The sequence below is a fragment of the Acromyrmex echinatior genome, chromosome 10 (genome assembly GCF_024713525.1).
Source record: "Acromyrmex echinatior isolate Ae372 chromosome 10, ASM2471352v2, whole genome shotgun sequence".
Taxonomy (NCBI): domain Eukaryota; kingdom Metazoa; phylum Arthropoda; class Insecta; order Hymenoptera; family Formicidae; genus Acromyrmex; species Acromyrmex echinatior.
Genome location: NC_141861.1, coordinates 8,764,097 through 8,783,193, shown reverse-complemented (window position 1 = coordinate 8,783,193; position 19,097 = coordinate 8,764,097). Strand labels below are relative to the sequence as shown.

The window sequence follows — 19,097 nt, the reverse complement described above, 5'->3', positions numbered from 1 at the left end:
TTTCTGTAATTTTATTTGACAAAATATGAGTATTAACAATATCATATATAAAATTACATGAACATAATTTCTCCCTACTGCACATTTATTCCTTCAACTTTTATTGAACATTTATCGAAGTATTTTTCTTCTTAAAGTATAAAGTCACTTTAAGATAAAAAAATAAGTACATCCCAATCGGACATGTATCTTTGTCCGGACACTTACACAAAATTTATTATTATTAACTTTAAATAATTTTTTTATTATAATATTATAGTATTGAAATATTATAATTAAATTATAACATCTCATTTAAAAAAACAATGAGATTAATAATAATATAAAATTTTGTGTAAATATCAGGATATAGATTCTGATTCGGACCTTAGATTGAATACTTTATGGATGATACCTGCATGGGATGTTAAAATTAAAAATTCATAAAAATCGCACAATTAAAGGACTTTCAATTTATTGCTGTAATTTTAAGAAGTGTGACTGAAAATCTATCTTAATTTCAAATTATAAAATTTTTGAAAAAGCTTAACTTCTCGAAATGAAGCTAAAACGAAACTATTCAAAATTAATTATCTAATATTTCTTCATCTTAGGATTGAAAAAAAAATTCTTCCATTTTGAATGACTTTTGATTTTCGTCTTTTAAAAATTATCAACATTTATAACAACATAAAATGTGATTAAAAATCCGTTCTAATTACGAATTTCGGATTTAAGGAGTAGATAAGCTTGATATTAACTACTTTCATTTACTTTCCAAAATACAATTCTATCAGAAAAATTAAAATATAACAATTATACTGACTCTTAGATTTTTAAACACGACGAACAAATAAATTCAACTAATGATAATATAGCGTAATTAGAGAACGCAAGTTATGATATCAAAACTTTTACTTTACAAGAAGGATCGTTGTTATTCCAAATTGATTGTATATTTCAATTCACTTTGGAGTCCTCTTCAGTAATGCAAATACAGAGCTTTCGAAGATTAATTACTTCAGCAGTCCATTAGAAGTTATTTCTCTTATTATCATTTTTGCGGTAAAAACTCATTTTTAATGCAAAAAATAAGATATAATAGCAATTTAAAAATAGCTTTTTTCCCATGTAGTACATGGAAAAGCATTGTATTTCATTTTAGTTCTGCATTGTATGGAAAATACTTTTATATTTACATAACATAGTTGGATTTTAACTAAATTAAAAAGCAATATGAAATTGACAAAATACAGATACGACAAGAAAGGTATAATTTTGAATCATTGAACATTATTGTAATCTTTCAACCATATATTAGGTGTTGGAATTAATTCGTAGCGTTTTACAAGTGATGGGAAGTACTTTCATTAATGTATTTTTTAATGCTCATGTGAAATAAATAACATTCTTTCATTAAAAAACGCTACGAATTAATTCCAACACCTAATATATTATATTATATTCTTATTTAGTATAAACCGATTATATTATGTAAACAATATTTTTATGTAATATTATATATTTTTATGGAGGCAATATTGTATAAAATGTTAAAATAAGTAGCGAATGAGACACACATAACAATATTAATCTATTTATAATTTCATAATGGAATGCCAAAAAAAATTAATGTTAAAAAATTAATGTATTAACGTTACAAGATTCCATACTTTGGATATTTTATTAAAATATACATTTCGTCCGGAATACAAAAAGGAAAAGTTATATACACTTGTTTCTTGAAGGGCTTGCGCAATTAATGATAATAACAAATATGATATTGGCTGATAATAATAATAATAATAATAATAATACATCTGTATATAATATAGTATGCATAATTTCGCATAATTACAGACTGCGAAAGAGGCAATCATTTATAACTTAATTGTAAACAATGATATATTAAGTTATATATATATTAATTTATAATTTGCAAATTCGTATTTAGAATTGCTAGAATACAGAAATAAGATAGCTAATCTTAGTTCACGAAAACGAGTGTAAATTCTTCAACACCTTCTTTGCTATAATTCTTTTCTTTATATTAATCGATTCACTTATTCGTAAAAGTAGAAAAAAATAAGCTCCGAAAATCAATGGGACACTTTGATATCGACAAAATCGATATCAAATGAAGAGACGGTCTCTACAATTTACTATTCATTCTCTCTCTCTCTCTCTCTCTCTCTTTCTCTTTTATTTTCTACTTTTAATATTATTAAATTAATTTTTTATCGATATCTCTCGTTGAATTGACAAAACTATGTCGTTTTCATAAGATAGATGCAACATTTAGCGTGCGCAGAACTGATTCTGATGACAGAATCACCTGAATGAATCGATAAAAAGTTAAAAAGATTCAAGTTATTTGAGAATTCATATAAAAAAAAAAAGAAAGCGGATATATTTTAGTTCACGCATTCTTGCCATAAACTTCTTCATTATTATCTCTTATGAATAAGATTATTTTGTGTGCGCAAAATGCGATATGTCCTTTTGTACGTATTCTGTGAATCTTAAATATTGTCACTCAAGTTCTTTTTGAATCTCTCCTTTTTTTCGCATAATTTCTTTGTTCTTTTATTACATATTCAATGAATAACAGAGTAAGCCTTCCGTCAAGTAACATGGTAATTTTTACTTGACGGCTCGATATAAACATATTAACTAGTAAATAAATATAATTCATAAAGTACGTATATTCAAGAAATATTTTGATAACATATCTAATCTTTCATATTAGATGTTTAACAAAATTAATACGTACATAAAATGTGATTTATTTAAAAAAAAAGAAAAAAAAATTAATTTGATGGAAAATTTAAAAATTGTAAATTGTGCATCAATAATTTAGTTACCTGAAACATAATAATATAAATAAAAGATTTCTTCCATATAAAAAATTTTTAATTTTTGAGAATACTCTTTCCTCTTTGGCTATTTTTTTACTTAAATCATGGTCTTATTATTATTTTGTCATTTTTTAACAACTAATATGATCGCCGTAGTATAAATGGACAGTCGTAACACAAACACACACACACATACACACACACATATGTATATATATGTGCGTGTGCATCTATCTATAGTTTTGATAAAAGAGAATAAAATATTTATACATTATTTCAGAAAATATTATTAATATATTGTTACAGCATTCAACCACAAGGCACTTTCAAGGCCTTTATTGCTATATCGACAAGATAACAATTGAAAAAAGCAGTAAGAAAATTAAAAGAAAAATTATTCGTTTTACTAAAGGACTGTCCATACATTAAATACATGTTTCAAATAAAGAAAAATTTGATGTAAAAATATATTTTTCAAATATAAAAGTAAAATTTTATTATTCTTAACATTATTCGTAACTAAAAAATATAAATTCTCACTGAAACTGTATCTTCGATATTAAATTTTCTTAATAGTCGTGATATTATTTGTGATCTTTAGATATCGAAATAGCTTTTCTTAATTACATCATATTTGTGGAATACGTATACATTCCATAAAAAATGTAAAAATTAGTAGATTCGCTTTAGCATATATTATGTCGCTCATAGAATATCAAGGATGCATCTGTGATACCGTGGAATAAAGTATTAAATACGAGAATTTATGTATATTTGAAATTAAGGCAACAGATATAGACATCGTTAGTGTCTGTCTTATGCGTGCAAAAACGTTAGCTTAACGCTAACAGCTGTATCCATTATCCTACTCGAATCGTAATAACCCGTTATAGCAACGCTCAGTATTCAGATCGCATTTCAAGTGCTGAAAATGGATGATACTTAGTATAACTTAAAGGTGTGAAGACGCTTTCTTCTCAAAAAGAATAAACAAAATGGACATACATACACACACACACACACACACACACACACACATATATTTACATTTATATATATATATATATATATATATATATATATATATAAATAATGTGTTTGTGTGTGTGTGTGTGTGTAAACAATTTAATTTTTATAATATTGTATAAAAGTGAACGTAAAATTATGCAAATTTTCAATTTTCTAAAGCCGAAAAGTGAGATTTCAGTGTCCCCCTCCCTCTCTCTGCATAATTTCGATCTACGATATGTTTCATCACAGTTTTGTGCATAATACAAATATAATAATGCAATAATTATACAAAACAATGATCCATGCATTAGGTATTTTTACAACATCATCACATGCTGAACTAAATGAAAGCTTCGTGAGATAAATAAGAAAAAATAGCACTATATCTTACTAAAAGCAGTTTAGTAAGGTATAGTCATGTTTCGTGAAGTTCTGAAACAAAAGAGTCAGTTCGATCGAAACATTTTAAGCTTACATAAACCCGTCGAATGAACTCTTTCCTTAAATAAGTGCGTTCTAAATTAAAGCTAATGTACACGATTTTAATTGTCAATGTTAAAAATCAACGTGTCGATCGCTGTTTGATCTGCACGTGAAACGATTATTACATTATTCTATTATATTAATCTCTAATAAATTATTTACAACAATCTTACTAACGCATTCGGTGATATCAACTCTTAATAAGCAACAATGATCTCGCGCACAGCTATAGATATAATATTTTGCCGATTGCGTTACGACAGCTCCGAACGAAAGTGTTACAATCTCTTTCGAAATAAAACATTATTAATTTTAAAATATCAATTCTTTTCGTGAGTATATATAGTAACAACGTATCATATCAGAAAGATAAAATATATATTAATTTATGTTTTTACTTTCATATATATAATTTACCTATTATTCCAAAAATTAAAGATTTGATATCTAATTGATACTATATTTCAATAGTAATTTTATTTTTTTATTGTCCTTATATTCTTTATAAATTATAACAATTTTTGTTTAACACTTGCGTTCAGAATTATACATATATACAAACTCTCTACTTTTTCCTTAGAACAACAAGGCTCAATAATACATTTTAAAATACTAGATTTCCAAAATGGTGTCTAGTTGATATTTGTTTCTACAAATGAGCGATACTAGAGATCCTCAAGATTAAATATCATACATTTGATTCATCACATTTTTCAGAATCTATAATAGATAAAATGAAACAGATGCATGATCTAGCTCAAACATATGGTATCCAATCTTTTACTTGAGGATCTCTAAACGATCCTTAGAGATAATACTAAATCCTATTATCCAATAGATAACTGATATGGAATTAATTGACTGTGCAGTTTATTGTGATACGTTTTAGACCTGGTTTCAACGTAAAATAAACTTTAATCTTGATTTAATTTACTATTTTTTTTATTCCTAGAATTAGGAGAAAATAAAGAATAAATTGAATTGATGAAAAGTTAATCTTACATTAGTGGAACCAAGCCTTAAAGTGAAATTAAAATCTTTCGAATTGATTCTCTGTCATATATTGCTACGTTCATCATAAGTTCGAAATTTTTTACAGTATAAACATTGTATAATAATTATAACTTTTGGAAGATTTTCTTCCAGAAATACTTGTGCATACTTAATCTTATATTTTTATTATAATTAAAATAATAAAGCTAACTTCGATAAATTAAACGAAATTAGTGATTTTATTTGATAAAAAGATGTGAATTAATAGAACTTTGATATATATGCATTGGTAAATGTAGAAAAACTGATTAAAGTTAATCAATAATTCATTGGAGAAGAATAATAATCCCTCTAAATTGAGTTGCTTAACCAGATAATAAATATTTAAAGGCCAATATATCAGTTTTCTATAAAAATTGTTATTCAAATTTATATGTAAAAAAGATATATATCGTAGAATGCAAGATATGCAAGATATGCAAAGTTTATAATTGCAAGGCCATTTAGATATTTGTGTATACGAAACAATTTCGCTAATAACTAACATATTAACAGTTTTTTTTATAAATCCCATGGCACATTCAAAAATATAAGACAATAAACGTAAACAGTATGGAAATCGTAACATTGGATTCGCTTTTGGTTTTACAGTCTCTACTGTGAATAGCCAATTCGCTTAATACTTACGTCTTATTGCCTTACGTTTTCGTGTCCATAGGCTTAAGACTCACTGGTTTTTCCTACCTCTTACTGTTTTGTAAATGTAGAAAATAAACAATTTCCTTTTTCTTTTCTCAATGATAAAATTTTTAGAACACCTCACCTATCATCATAGGAATTCAGGATTACCGAAATGTATACTAGTGTAAAACCTATATCAAATTGAAGATTGAGGATTGCGAATTGGAGATTAGAATTGGGTGACTGATATGCAAAGCAGTTATATCTAAATATGTAAAAAATATTAGATATTGGAACTGAATTCCTTAATTATGAATTGAACATTTTAAAAATGTTAAACAGTTACAAATTCTATAAAATTTAGAAAGAAAAATGGATCTAACTGCAAAAGAAAGTTAAACCTTGTAATGAAAAAAGTACAAAAGTTTAAATCTTTACTGTTGTAATAAAAAAGTGCAAAAGAAGTTACATCTCTAAACCCCTACTTGCAAATATAGTTATATCGTTAATAATATTTAATAAAAATGATAGAAACTTTATATCGACATCAGTTAAAAAGCCTTTTTCTAGCTGCAAAACTAATCAAGTGCATTCTATTTTAATAAATAGAAATTGTGTTTCTTATGTTATATTATGCATGTTTTATTAACTAAAATAATGAATTTTTTCTAATTAAAAAAATTTTTTTACTGATAACTTGAATGAAATGAGAAAAATTGTAAAAACTTTTTGCTCTCATCAAAAAAATTTCAAATGATAAAAGATAATAATTTTTATCAATAAAATAAACATCAATTCAACTAACCAGAACAAAATGGACTAAATTCATCCGGTTGTGATTAAATTCTAATTTTTGTTTCGCCATTCTCAATCTTCAGCATGTAATCTGATATGGGCTTAATAGAAAAAATCATGCTAAAGTTGTAATAATCGCAACATATTACTCTACAGCGAAGCCACAAGTTTCTTCAACCGCCTGCGTAAGCTTGTCAAGCATCTTCTGATAAGTTGGATAATTTTGCGGTATGTCTATTCTATTGAAACAAGTATGTGCTTTCGGGAGATTTTCGCTTGGGGCATCAACGGCATGGATCGTAAAAAGCCGTGGACCTGCCGCTCCTGTCGACCCTACACAATCAAATGTAATATGTGATTATTATCTACGTGTTATATTTTAATCAAGATATTTATTGAAATTTTATAAAAAAAAAAATTCCTTGAAAATTTCTAGATGTTTTAAGGATTACTCAAAATTTCAGCTAAGATTAGAGAATTTTTGGTGTCTTTGAAATAGACTGGAATGCAAGTAACGCTGATAAAAAACGATATTCGAAATTAGTAAAAAACAAGAATTCCACAAGAATCTATCTATCTTTTTCTATAATTGAAATTACAAATATATAGGCTAAGTATAAAGTACCTATTAACAATCTGATCAATATTGTCATTCATCTTATTAATCTCGTCAAAATATGGCGAAATTAATGTATCTCAAATGTATACATATGCATTACTTTCTTTTTTCTTTACTAATGACTTCATATTTTGTCAAACTAACAACATTAGCCAGATTCTTACTATAAGGATTCTAGATAAATATAGACAAAGCTTACACTACAGTATCAATGTTATTCTCTTCTGCTGTGTATTGTCTCTTCTGTCTCTCTCTGATCTTGATTTTCTTTTATAAAAATTCATGAGACACTCGAGAATGTGCATAAATGTAAGTGCACGTGTATGAGCATACATTTATTGCTATTATAATATATATATTTATTGTTAACTAATTATCAATATTTTATATTATCAAGAAAAAATTATTAAAAATATTTTTAAAAAAGCAAAATTTAAATTTTAAAAAAATTCCAAAATTTTCCCTGAATAAAATTTTTAAGGATAAAATAAAAATCCCTTAAATTTCCAGGTTTTCCAAGTTTTTCGAAATAGTAAACACTTTGTTAACGCAATATGATTAAATATGAAACTTACCTTGCAAAGCCTTGAATCCCTGTAACGGAACTCTGGAACTACCGGTAACAAATTGAAGCAACCTCGCTCTCATTTCTTCACCATATGATTCCACTATCTGCCAGAACCATTGTACAACCGGTGTATCGGGCGTGCAATGCTTAAGCCGAGTGTGCATTTTCCAATCGTTTATGTCGATAGTGCCCAAACCGCCAATAACTAATTCCAATTCGCGTTCGTCGAATGGTCTTAGTAACAAGGGAGGTATCAGTTCGTGAAATCCTTTCTGTAACGCTAAGAACTGTTGCTCGATACCGCGCATAAATCGATAATTTACGTATAAGCGGACATATTCTCTCTTGTTTTCTTCCGTCACCGGAATGTCTTTACCGCCTGGCTTTAGTTCGTGATTCTTCAATACGCCGAAACTACTGTGTTCTACGGAAAAAGTAGCATCCAACACGCCGTCTATGCTATTTTCCCTAATAACGTGAAATATAGTAAATTAAATATATTCTTTAAAACTATCTCTACACTGTAAAAAAATTATATGTAAAATTACAACAATTATAGTAGTCAATTTTGGGATTCACCACTATTAAAAATGTATATTTACATACATGTAAGTAAAATTACAACTTGCAAATAAAACTATTTTTCTTTAGAATAATTAATTTGCAAAAGCAAATTGTAATTGAAGTTAAGTTTGTAGATTTATGTCATTTCGTTAATTTGCTAACAAATTATAATATTTCTTATAGTTATATGAGAGATTGATATGTACGAATTTAAAAATGTAAATATATGTGTGGCATTATCATTGTTATATATTTAAAAAATTTGTACATTTACATAAAAACTATAAAATGTATTATTGTTATGGTAATTTTTTGTCTAATATAAAAATATATTTACACAATTAGAGATAAAAGTATTAATTTTTATAAAAACGTATAATTTTAGATATTTCTACTATTTAAATTAATTTTATATATATTGTTTAAAAATGTAATTTTACATACTTTTTTACAGTATGGAGAAGCATATAAATCAGATATTTTGATAAAATTTTCTTCCTTTAACACAAAAAAACGTCACTTACAACATCCATGTAAGACTCCTGTGTAGTTCCGGGTCAACACCTTCTATGTCACTCAAAGTTATAGCTTTATTAAGCAACATTTTATAGAACGGAGTAGTAAAACCACCGTCAACGTGATGACCATGAAAGACGGCGATGCCTATAATCCTTCCAGCAAAATGGAAATATGATAAATGTTCTGGATTTATGCCTGAATCCGGATTAATTTGAAGCGTATAATTATCATCTCTTGAATATTGAAAGAGTCCGTATTGCGGATTTAGCATCTCATGAGACAATAAATATAACCATTCGCGTGCGACGCCGCCGTAATCAAGACCTTCCTCGCCGCGGAATTTGACCATGAGCCTTTTGCGCATATCTTTCGGGCGCATTTTCATTATCAATCTGTATGATTCCTGTAAGAACAAAGTGTTGCTCGTAGACTGAATATATTCTTGTAAAACAAAATCTTAATTCTTTACGTTAATAACAATTAAAATTTGTTTAAAAATTAGAAATATTTCAATTATTATTAACGTAAAGAATTATTTTAAATTAGAACAATTTTTTACGTTAATAACAATTTAGTTATAATAATTTAATAATAATTCATTGGGTTAATAAAATTTATTTTAAATTATTAAAATAAAAAATCGTATAAATGTTTAAAATTTGCTTACTTCGAATATTTCATTCCTTGACACCTCCAACCTACAATGTCCACTCTGAGGCTGAAGAGCATTCAGTTCCGCTCGAAGGCATTTCAACTTTGCTACTAAATCACGCTTGTATTTCGGAAGAAGCTCATTGTCCATGAGCTCCTTCGGTAATTCTGATACTGTTTGAGCATTTTGAGATGAGGCGCTTTCCACTGAAATGCAAAGAAATTCTTATTATGGCCATCGCATTATTCATCTATACTGATCTATACTCACGGATAGGGTTACCATATCACAAAAAAAAAGTATACATATATACATTTAAAAAAAAAAGATAATTATCCGAGAATAGAAAGAAGTCATTTTTTTTATATATTAAAAAAAATAATTTTAGGCACTTATTAAAATAAAATTTCTAGAATATAATTTTTATTGACAATTTTTATTAATATCATTTTAAATATAAAATTTTAATTAATAATCAAAGAAGTTTTATGACTTTAAAAAACGTACGTGTATTCTTAAGAATACGGTTGGTAACCCTACCCACGGATTAAGAATCTCGATAATGCGATTTTTTACGACAATTCGTCCTGATGAACAAGACTCTTCCGAAATGAAATGGCATTCTGCCCCAAGTAACAAAACAACCAAGACTGTCTGATTAACAGTCAGACCTCCAATGACTAGATAGACACGTTGACAGATAAGATAAAATTGCGGGACGTACACAAATGTTCTTTTGTTTTGTTTTTGTGTGGAAATAAGTTAATTATGAGATCCATAATGTGTGAGTATTATCGAATATGTAAGATGCAAGTCGAAGATATAAGTGCTTCAGTTATTCTGTAGTGTATAATATATTTTCCTTTTTTAGAATTTTGAAAGAAATTTTACTTACTTGTTGGAGAATTGTTATTACTTCCATTTTCATTTCTCGTTGATTGCTGTGGCGTATTAGGCTGAACCATCGACGAATTCGTTGTATCCGCTTCAGCGGTTTCGCTCGTCACCGAATTATTTGCATTATTCGCAGTTTGATTGTTCACATTGTTGTTTTGCCTTCTACTGTAGACAGAATAATTATTTGACATTCTTGTGCATAATTACAACACTTATGTTTAATCTTTCGACTTGTCTTTATACTTACTTCAGTAGATTGCTTATTATTTGACTGGACAGTCTGGGGTCGGTAAACTGCGTTGTCCTATTATTGTGATCTACGAAATATACTCGTCCACTTTGGGTCTGTCTCATTTCCCATCCGCTGGGAAGAGGACCCAGTTCGTTCGCCAATTCGTTAGCTTGCAAGTCGCGCGGAATTCTTGGGTCGTGCCAAGTAGAAGATCCAGTTGGTACGTGATAGAAATATACTTGGCCTTGCTGAGTTTTCCTCATTTCTACACAAACAATAGAATCTCTTTTTGCTATATTTATTTTAAAAAATATCGATATAGATATAACACCATGCAGTGTCCATAATTTTCACCGTATTGATGTTAATATTAACACATGATGTATTAGGTGTTGGAATTAATTCGTAGCGTTTTACAAGTGATGGGAAGTACTTTCATTAATGTATTTTTTAATGCTCATGTGAAATAAATAACATTCTTTCATTAAAAACGCTACGAATTAATTCCAACACCTAATACATTTACAACTCCTAGTTTATATCAACACCATCATGATGTGAATTTAAAATCAATAGTATTGAATCCACAATAATGTTGTGGATTATAGTGTTACTTTAATATCATCAATACAGTGAAAATTATATAGACATCGCATGATATTAAATCAATACCGATATTTTTCAGAATGTACTAATTGTTTTCCCTATATAATTAAAGAGCTTGTAGCAACAATGGACTAACTTATATCTTATAAAATAAAGTAAAGAACTAATAAAGTTAAAATGGTCTAAAAAATAAAGTTAAAATGATAAAAAAAAATCAATATCTACTAACATGTAGCTGAGCATGCAATAATAATGACTTCGTTCAACAATTCAATAATTGAGTGAGCGCTGCTATTGATGTATTCTTTCAGATAAAAGTCTGATTAGATGATCTAGAAAAATACGTCAATAACTTACTCAACTGTTGAGTCTGTTGAATAGTGATGTATCATGTATTTTTCTTATTATTTTAGCTTCAAAATTCATTTAAAATGTGAATTCGTTTTAAAATGTGAATTAGCCCACTGTTGCAACAAATTCTTCAGTTTACGTTACATTTAAAAATAATTTGATTGTACCATAACCACGAGGTAGGTCCGGCGGTTGTGGCGGATCGGTTCGTCTGTCATTACTCGACATAACGCTATTTCTGTTCCTGTTGCTGCGATTAGGTCTTCGAATTTGACCACCGCTGTTAAGACCACGTTCTACTCTTCCATTTGCATTTTGATTGCCGTTTTGTTCATCATTTCCTCTAATAATACGTCGATCCCTTAAGGACAATGCCGACGTCGTCGCATTTCTTACGTTGTGTTGATTCTGATTACGATTTTGTTGTTGCTGTTGCGTCGGTGTATTTCTCGGAGTATTTTGCGTCGAGTTATCTCGACTGGATGTTTGACTTAATGTACTGTCCCCGCCAGTCCAATCGGGAGACATATGTCTCGCAGGACTTCCCTCGTTTCTTACGTTTGGCGAGCTCGCGCTACTGCTGGGTGACGTAGGCTCCGATGACGACAATGGTGGTGGTTCCGGTGTCGTCGGTATAATAGCATTGTTAGGCCTATCAATGACATTGCTTGAATATGTCATAAAACAACTGCGCCTATGACTTACTACCCAATATGGCTTACTTGCTATTTATATATGTAAATAATGATTTTTCTGAAGTTAGATAAATGTACCATATTAATAAACATGATCTAATTATTGAATAAAATGACGAACATTTTAAATATTAAGCCTTTAATGATATGTACAACTCTAAATGACTAATGAACTAATTGGGTCATGTCCATTAATTATCTACTTGATTAAAATAGGTATATTTACTTTATTAAAAAATTTTAGCTAAATTCAATTTAGATTCTAATTTGAAAATAATTTTGTTCGAATCATTAAAATAATTTTTTTCGAATCATTAAAATAATTATATAGAATGCTAGATGTTGATGACAATGTTACAAAAATTTTTAATATTTTAACTAGTTAAGCTTCTTATAATTATTTTGATGTCCAAACAAAATTATTTTTAGATCTGTATCTATCTAAATTTTTAGATATTTCAATAAAATCTTTCTGTCTAGATACATACATGAATAGTTGAATCATCTACACTTATTCAAATATTTAAAATATTTCATATTTTTAATTAAAAATGTTTCTTGTATTTTGAATATATATATTTGATAATCAGTTCTCAATGTTAAAAACTCAGCAAAAATCGCAACTTAGATAAGCCATACTAGATAAAGTTATTTTATAGTGCATTTTGGCTTGAATAATGGCAAATATTACCGAGCATTCGGACGGATCCATTGCGTGCTCTTCGTGTGATGATTTACGTAGTAAAGTCGACCACTTTCCGTTCTCCTTTCTTCCCAACCGTCTGGTAGATCATTCGGACAGCTCAGATCTCCGAGCACATCAACCACGGCGTTATGACCGACTGTATTACTCACAGCGCCGTTATGACCATCCCGTGACATCAAGGACACGACGATTTGCCCTTTGACAACATCCGTGTCATCAGAATGCGCTTTACATAGATCCAAACGTTGATCTAAAAGTATTTATATCGCCAAAATTTTCAATACGTTATATAAAACGTTTTTACAATGCATAAGATAGCTTAAAATTAACATACATAAAAAAAATGTTTCTTATAACAGATTTTCTACTTAAAAGGGCAAACTACTTTAAAACGCTTAAATCTAAACGTTTCCTCAATATTTTTATTAGGTGTTGGAATTAATTCGTAGCGTTTTACAAGTGATGGGAAGTACTTTCATTAATGTATTTTTTAATGCTCATGTGAAATAAATAACATTCTTTCATTAAAAAACGCTACGAATTAATTCCAACACCTAATAAAATATATATTTTGGAATGCAGAAAACAATAATTTTTTTTTAGTTTGCTAAATATCAATTTTGATAACTAATTCATTATTACTAGTTTCGTTAAAATTCATTTTATTTTTATAGAATGTCAAAGAAAACTATTTCACTAATAAAAATAAATATACCAAACAATAAAATTAAATAAATAATGTAATAACAATGTGTCTAATTGTCTTTATCGTAATTGAAAGTCTTTATTTTATCATTACAAGCAAGAAACATTTATTATTTAATTCTTAGCGTATTTTTGAGTATTTTATTTTATATCAACTATTTTAAAATTCATTAACTTTGTCAGTACTTAAAGTGTTTACATAAAAATTTAATTTAAATATTCTAAAAATAATACTTTAAAGAAATTATTTATTTTTACTCAACAAAATAAACTGCCCTTTAATTCAGTTTTTAAATTTTTCCAATTTCTCACCAAATAGGATGTATCTATTAGATACGATGCTATATATATTATGTGTCTTTTTTCTTATTAAATAAGAATAAAACCTAATAATGAATAATATAAAACAAATAATATAAAACATATATATTAAGTACAAATACATACATCCTGTGTCCTTAAGTCTTTGGATAGTATTTGATAATATGCGTACGCATCCTAAAAATCCTCCATTCTGTTTTTTATGAAATTTTCTATAATTCCACACAGATATGGTGATTCCATCATTCTTTCCGATATATCTGTATGAACAAATAGTAGTTATCTTTTTATGTGTTTATATACTTAACGTCTCTGTACTTAGTCTTAAAAAAGGACTCACAAGTCGTAGTGTTGATTCCATTTAGGATCAAGAGTGGCTTTGCAGGTATCTGTACTGTGACATTGACCAGAACCTTCGACAGTTATTTTAGCAAAGGGATCAGGCAAACCTAAAAAGATAATTTAAAAAAGAAATATTTTTAAATTATATTTATATTTTGACATTCTACACTCTTTATAAAAAATAATACTCACGAAATAAATCCTTTCTAGCGAGATTGCGGGCGCATAAAACTAAAACATATATAATCGTTATATAAATGTTTATTTGCGCACGCAAAAACTAAAATACTTTTAGCCTGCATTCCGGGAGCGTTGTTAGCAATATTGTATCATTTTTATTCATTAGAAATATTGTAAAAACGAGAAATAAAATAATACAATAATGCTGATAATGTACTTCTTAAACCCAGCCATAGTCTCTACTATTTTTTTCCATTAAGCACAAATCGTATGATAATGATACGTTTATATTATACATAATTTAGGCTGGGTTATTCCACCTTTCGGTAAACTTCAGTTCATTATCTTCCTTTCTTACTTTCTTATGCTCTTTTATTCTTTTGTTTATCCAATTATCTTTATCTGAAGATGAAGCAACCGGTGCTTAATAAATTAATCATATAACTATTATATATATATATATATATATATATGTGTGTGTGTATATATATGTGTATGTATACTAATTCTAAATTCCACATTATTGTCTAATCAGAGAGGTTTTATAAAATCATTCGATAATCTACAATTTCTATAGTATTTTCTGCTTATATTCATCTTATATTTGTTAAAGTTTCTCAATTATTGCTATAGTTAATATGATTGTATCATACAATTATTACTGCAATTATGACAAAATTGGTTCGAATTTAAGTATAAATGATGTTATAACTCATGTTAAATGTCGTTAATGATGACTGAATAGCCTATTTAAAGAATAAAAGAAGAATAGCCAGACATTAATGATAAAACTAATTCAAAAGATAATATTAGCTAAAAATAAAGCTCTGTTAAGAACATTGCTTTCTTAAGGACATCATATACTAATTCTAAGTTCCACAGTAAAATATTAATGTACAATACTTTTGTTTGTCTATTTCATATTTATTATATAAAATAGGCTCTTAATTATTATTACGATTAATATATATGAATATAATTGTATCATATAGTTATACTATTATTGATTCATTTATATACAAATGATGTAACTCATGTTAAATGTCATTAAAAATGATCAAATAGCCTTTTCAAAAGAATAATTGGATTAATGATAAAATTAGCTAGAAAAATAAAATTGAGGCAAAAATGGGGCGTTTCGTTAAGAATAAATTACGAATGAATAACACATTAAATGGTCTTCAAGACCATCTATCCAGAATTAACAATGCTTTCATCAGTCTCCCGGAGAGTGCTTGCGGTGGGGCCTCGAGTCGTAGCTCCGCCGCTGAGGAAGCTACGGGCAATCAGGACGGAGGGCCAAGACGAAAATCGTGATCTTCTAGGACACACGTTACTTGCATGGGTCACCCAAAGGGACCAAGCAGAGACCAAGCAGACGGTTTGACGTTTACGCGTCGCTCGTCGTGGCCCCCTCCCCGGCCCCGCGTGGAAGAACGCGGTGCGTGCGTAAGGGCACGTCGATTATCAAAACAGGCCAAAGTGCGTGGGCAGATGCTCTCGTCGTGCGTGTGAATCGTAGTTTGGATCCGCACGAGAGCCCCGACTTTCTCGCACGACGAAGACGCACGACGCCCCCGAGGAAGAGACGGAACCGCCGTACTCACTCGTCAGACGGATCTTCATAGCCCCGTTCCTCCTGCTACCGCCCGGGTTCGACATCCTGCACGCACATTTAACGCTTTGGACTGCGCATCGGCGCCGTAACTGGCAAAATAAAGTACGGGTTACTATCCCGTGCCAAGGGAACGCTCGACGGCGACGGTGTTCACTGCTCACCCGCACCACGCACACATATGTGGATACATACATACGAAAGCGCGTGCGAACGGTCTCTCGTTGAACGCACTATCGACTTCGAACGACCGGTCGATTCTCAGAGCGGACTTGAACGAGATCTCGAGAGGCCTAGAGTCTGCGTAACGTAATTTTAATAATACTTTAATAATACTACGTCATGGGCGTAAATCAATGTTTAGGCGAATCGTAAGATGTATATTTTTAGACTGAAGAAGATAAAATGAAATAGAGTAGGAAAGAAGATGAAATTATTTATAGCAAATTTAATTGATCGTGGTCATTCTGGCGCTCACTCTCGATGTATCGAACGAAGCGTGTTGTGCCTGTTGTGTAATAACGTATACGTTAGGAACTTTAATGTTTCCCGCGTTGGAGAATAAAACTAGAAATGTGCATTCTGTGTTACGCATGATGCGTACAATGTATCATTTTATCTTTGTTTATCAAATATTAAAATAGAATAAAATGATACGTCATGCGCATCACGTAGATAGCACACACAATATTTATAAAATATTTATAAAATATTTGTTAATATTTATAAGATTTATTTTAAATATTTTGTAATCTTAAATTGTACAGATCATATACATTTATTATAAATATTATGAAATAAAATAAATAAATATTATGTTTATTGTAAATATTATAATAAATGTTATAAAAATACTTAATATTATAATTCAAGTAGAAAATACTTCCCTGATAGTCATTTTATTGTCATTTTGACGTCAGCTTACTACCAGGGTTATTATAAATATTTATTCATATTTATTAGAAAGTATTACATAAAATATTTAGTTTATTTTAATAATGTTTCAAATAAAGATCTATATATAAATACATATAAAATATTTACACAACATTTAAAAAAATATATAAAGTAATAAATATTTATCATAAACATTCTGTGCTATCTGGGACCGAATGCACTTTATAGATATTCACTAGTAGAAATTAAAAATAAGAGAACACTAATATATACAATAATTTATCTAGATATGGCTTTTCTTTTATAACTTTAACAATATCCCAATTTATCGTGGTCAAATTGTAATCTGTGGTCTATAATAATTGAACGGGTAGACATATTCCAACGAATGTGATTTTTATGTTCAGATGTACTGCTTTCTAATTGTCTAACCGTATGACCAATATACGCGGCATCACAGTTTTTACAGTAGATTTTATAAACTATCGGGCCAAAAAAGAATTGCGTTTTTTTCTGTGTAAATAAAAGACGAATTTTTCATAAAAAACAAATAAGTTCTCAATGTTCGATTTCAACATGTTAAAATATTTTCAGCAATCTCTCGTTAGTCAATCAATGCCTCTATTTTGTCATCAACTTCGATCCTCTCTTCTCCTTGAGCATGGTGCATCTTTAACATCAAAATCTCCAGACCATAATTTTGCAAATCAGTTCTAACATTCATAACTTTTTATGAGCTTTCATAGTGTTTTTCCTTTTCGGAAGCAATAGGGTAAAATGTGATGAAAATGTTCTTTTTGATTTTTCATATTAAAATCAACGCTAAATAATTATTAAATTGTGTATTCTTTCTTTCTAAAACAAGCTTGAAGAATAATCTATCAGGATAGACAGTAAATTACCGTTTAAAATAAAGTTATTTACATTGTAAGAGATTGCCAACTATTGGAAAAAAAAACGCAATTACTTTTCAGCCAACCAATACATTATTCTTTGAGAAATGTAGTTAAGGATTCTTATAGGCATTAATAAATTCATGTAACTTATTAAGGCTATGAAAGGAAACTCTTACTTTATTATTAAATTGAATAAATTTTTCTGAGATACCCTGAACAAGAAGGACAGTGAATCATGCGAATGGGCTAGAAACATTCTCTGGATGTTTTTGAAGTCGTTTTTTGAATAAGTATTTCAAATGATTATGAATGATGTCCCAAAAATTCTAGGATACGCGCATCATTATTGAGTAACATATTAACAAAAAATTTTAAATTTTTTGCGTGACATTTAAGATTTTCTCAGTTTGTATCATTTATTTTCCATATTATTTTCCATATTATACGTATAGTTTAATATCATATAATTTTATATAAAATATGTATGAAATATCTATATAACATTTAAAAAAATGAATATTAGTAAATATTTATCATAAATATTTTGTGTTGTCTGGGTAATTTACTTTCTTTCTATATGTCAAATTATAACAAAAAGATTAATTCTATCTATTAACAAAATTCTCAGATATAAAACATGTTAATCGCCGATTAAGTTGAAATATAATTGAAGTTACCCTGAAACTGATTTTCTGAAATTTATTTACGTGTAGATTCAGACGAAAGTTTCGTCATTTCCGGTATTTTATTATACATATAAATCTGTTTTTTATGGTTGAACTAGTGTATACTTTTGAAACTTAAAGTAAAATAGGTATATATTTTATATTTGAAAGCGAGAAAGAGAGAGTTCTGTCTAGTGCAGACTAGTGCAGGAATAAAAAACAGATCTTATATAACATCGCGTATCTAGAACAACGCGATAACACTTG

At 28.7% G+C, this 19,097-nt stretch overlaps 1 protein-coding gene across 3 annotated transcripts; it reads right to left on the bottom strand.

Annotated features, from left to right (window-relative positions):
* Positions 1-1,630: 1,630 nt before the first annotated feature.
* Positions 1,631-19,043, bottom strand: Smurf (SMAD specific E3 ubiquitin protein ligase). 3 transcript variants are annotated; one of them, XM_087410121.1, is made up of 12 exons: positions 16,365-19,043; positions 14,770-14,808; positions 14,576-14,684; positions 14,362-14,495; positions 13,195-13,459; positions 11,976-12,460; positions 10,867-11,116; positions 10,618-10,784; positions 9,738-9,946; positions 9,076-9,473; positions 7,995-8,455; positions 1,631-7,133 (listed from the first exon to the last, which is right to left on the bottom strand). In XM_087410121.1, exons 1-12 carry the CDS (start codon positions 16,567-16,569, stop codon positions 6,946-6,948), a joined length of 2,910 nt encoding a protein of 969 aa, XP_087266247.1. In that variant the 5' UTR covers positions 16,570-19,043; the 3' UTR covers positions 1,631-6,945. The 3 variants fall into 3 exon arrangements, with proteins under 3 accessions (XP_087266247.1, XP_087266248.1, XP_011061538.2); XM_087410122.1 differs by having other exon boundaries at positions 10,618-10,781; XM_011063236.2 differs by having other exon boundaries at positions 9,738-9,928; positions 16,365-16,487.
* Between the last annotated feature and the right edge of the window lie 54 nt (positions 19,044-19,097).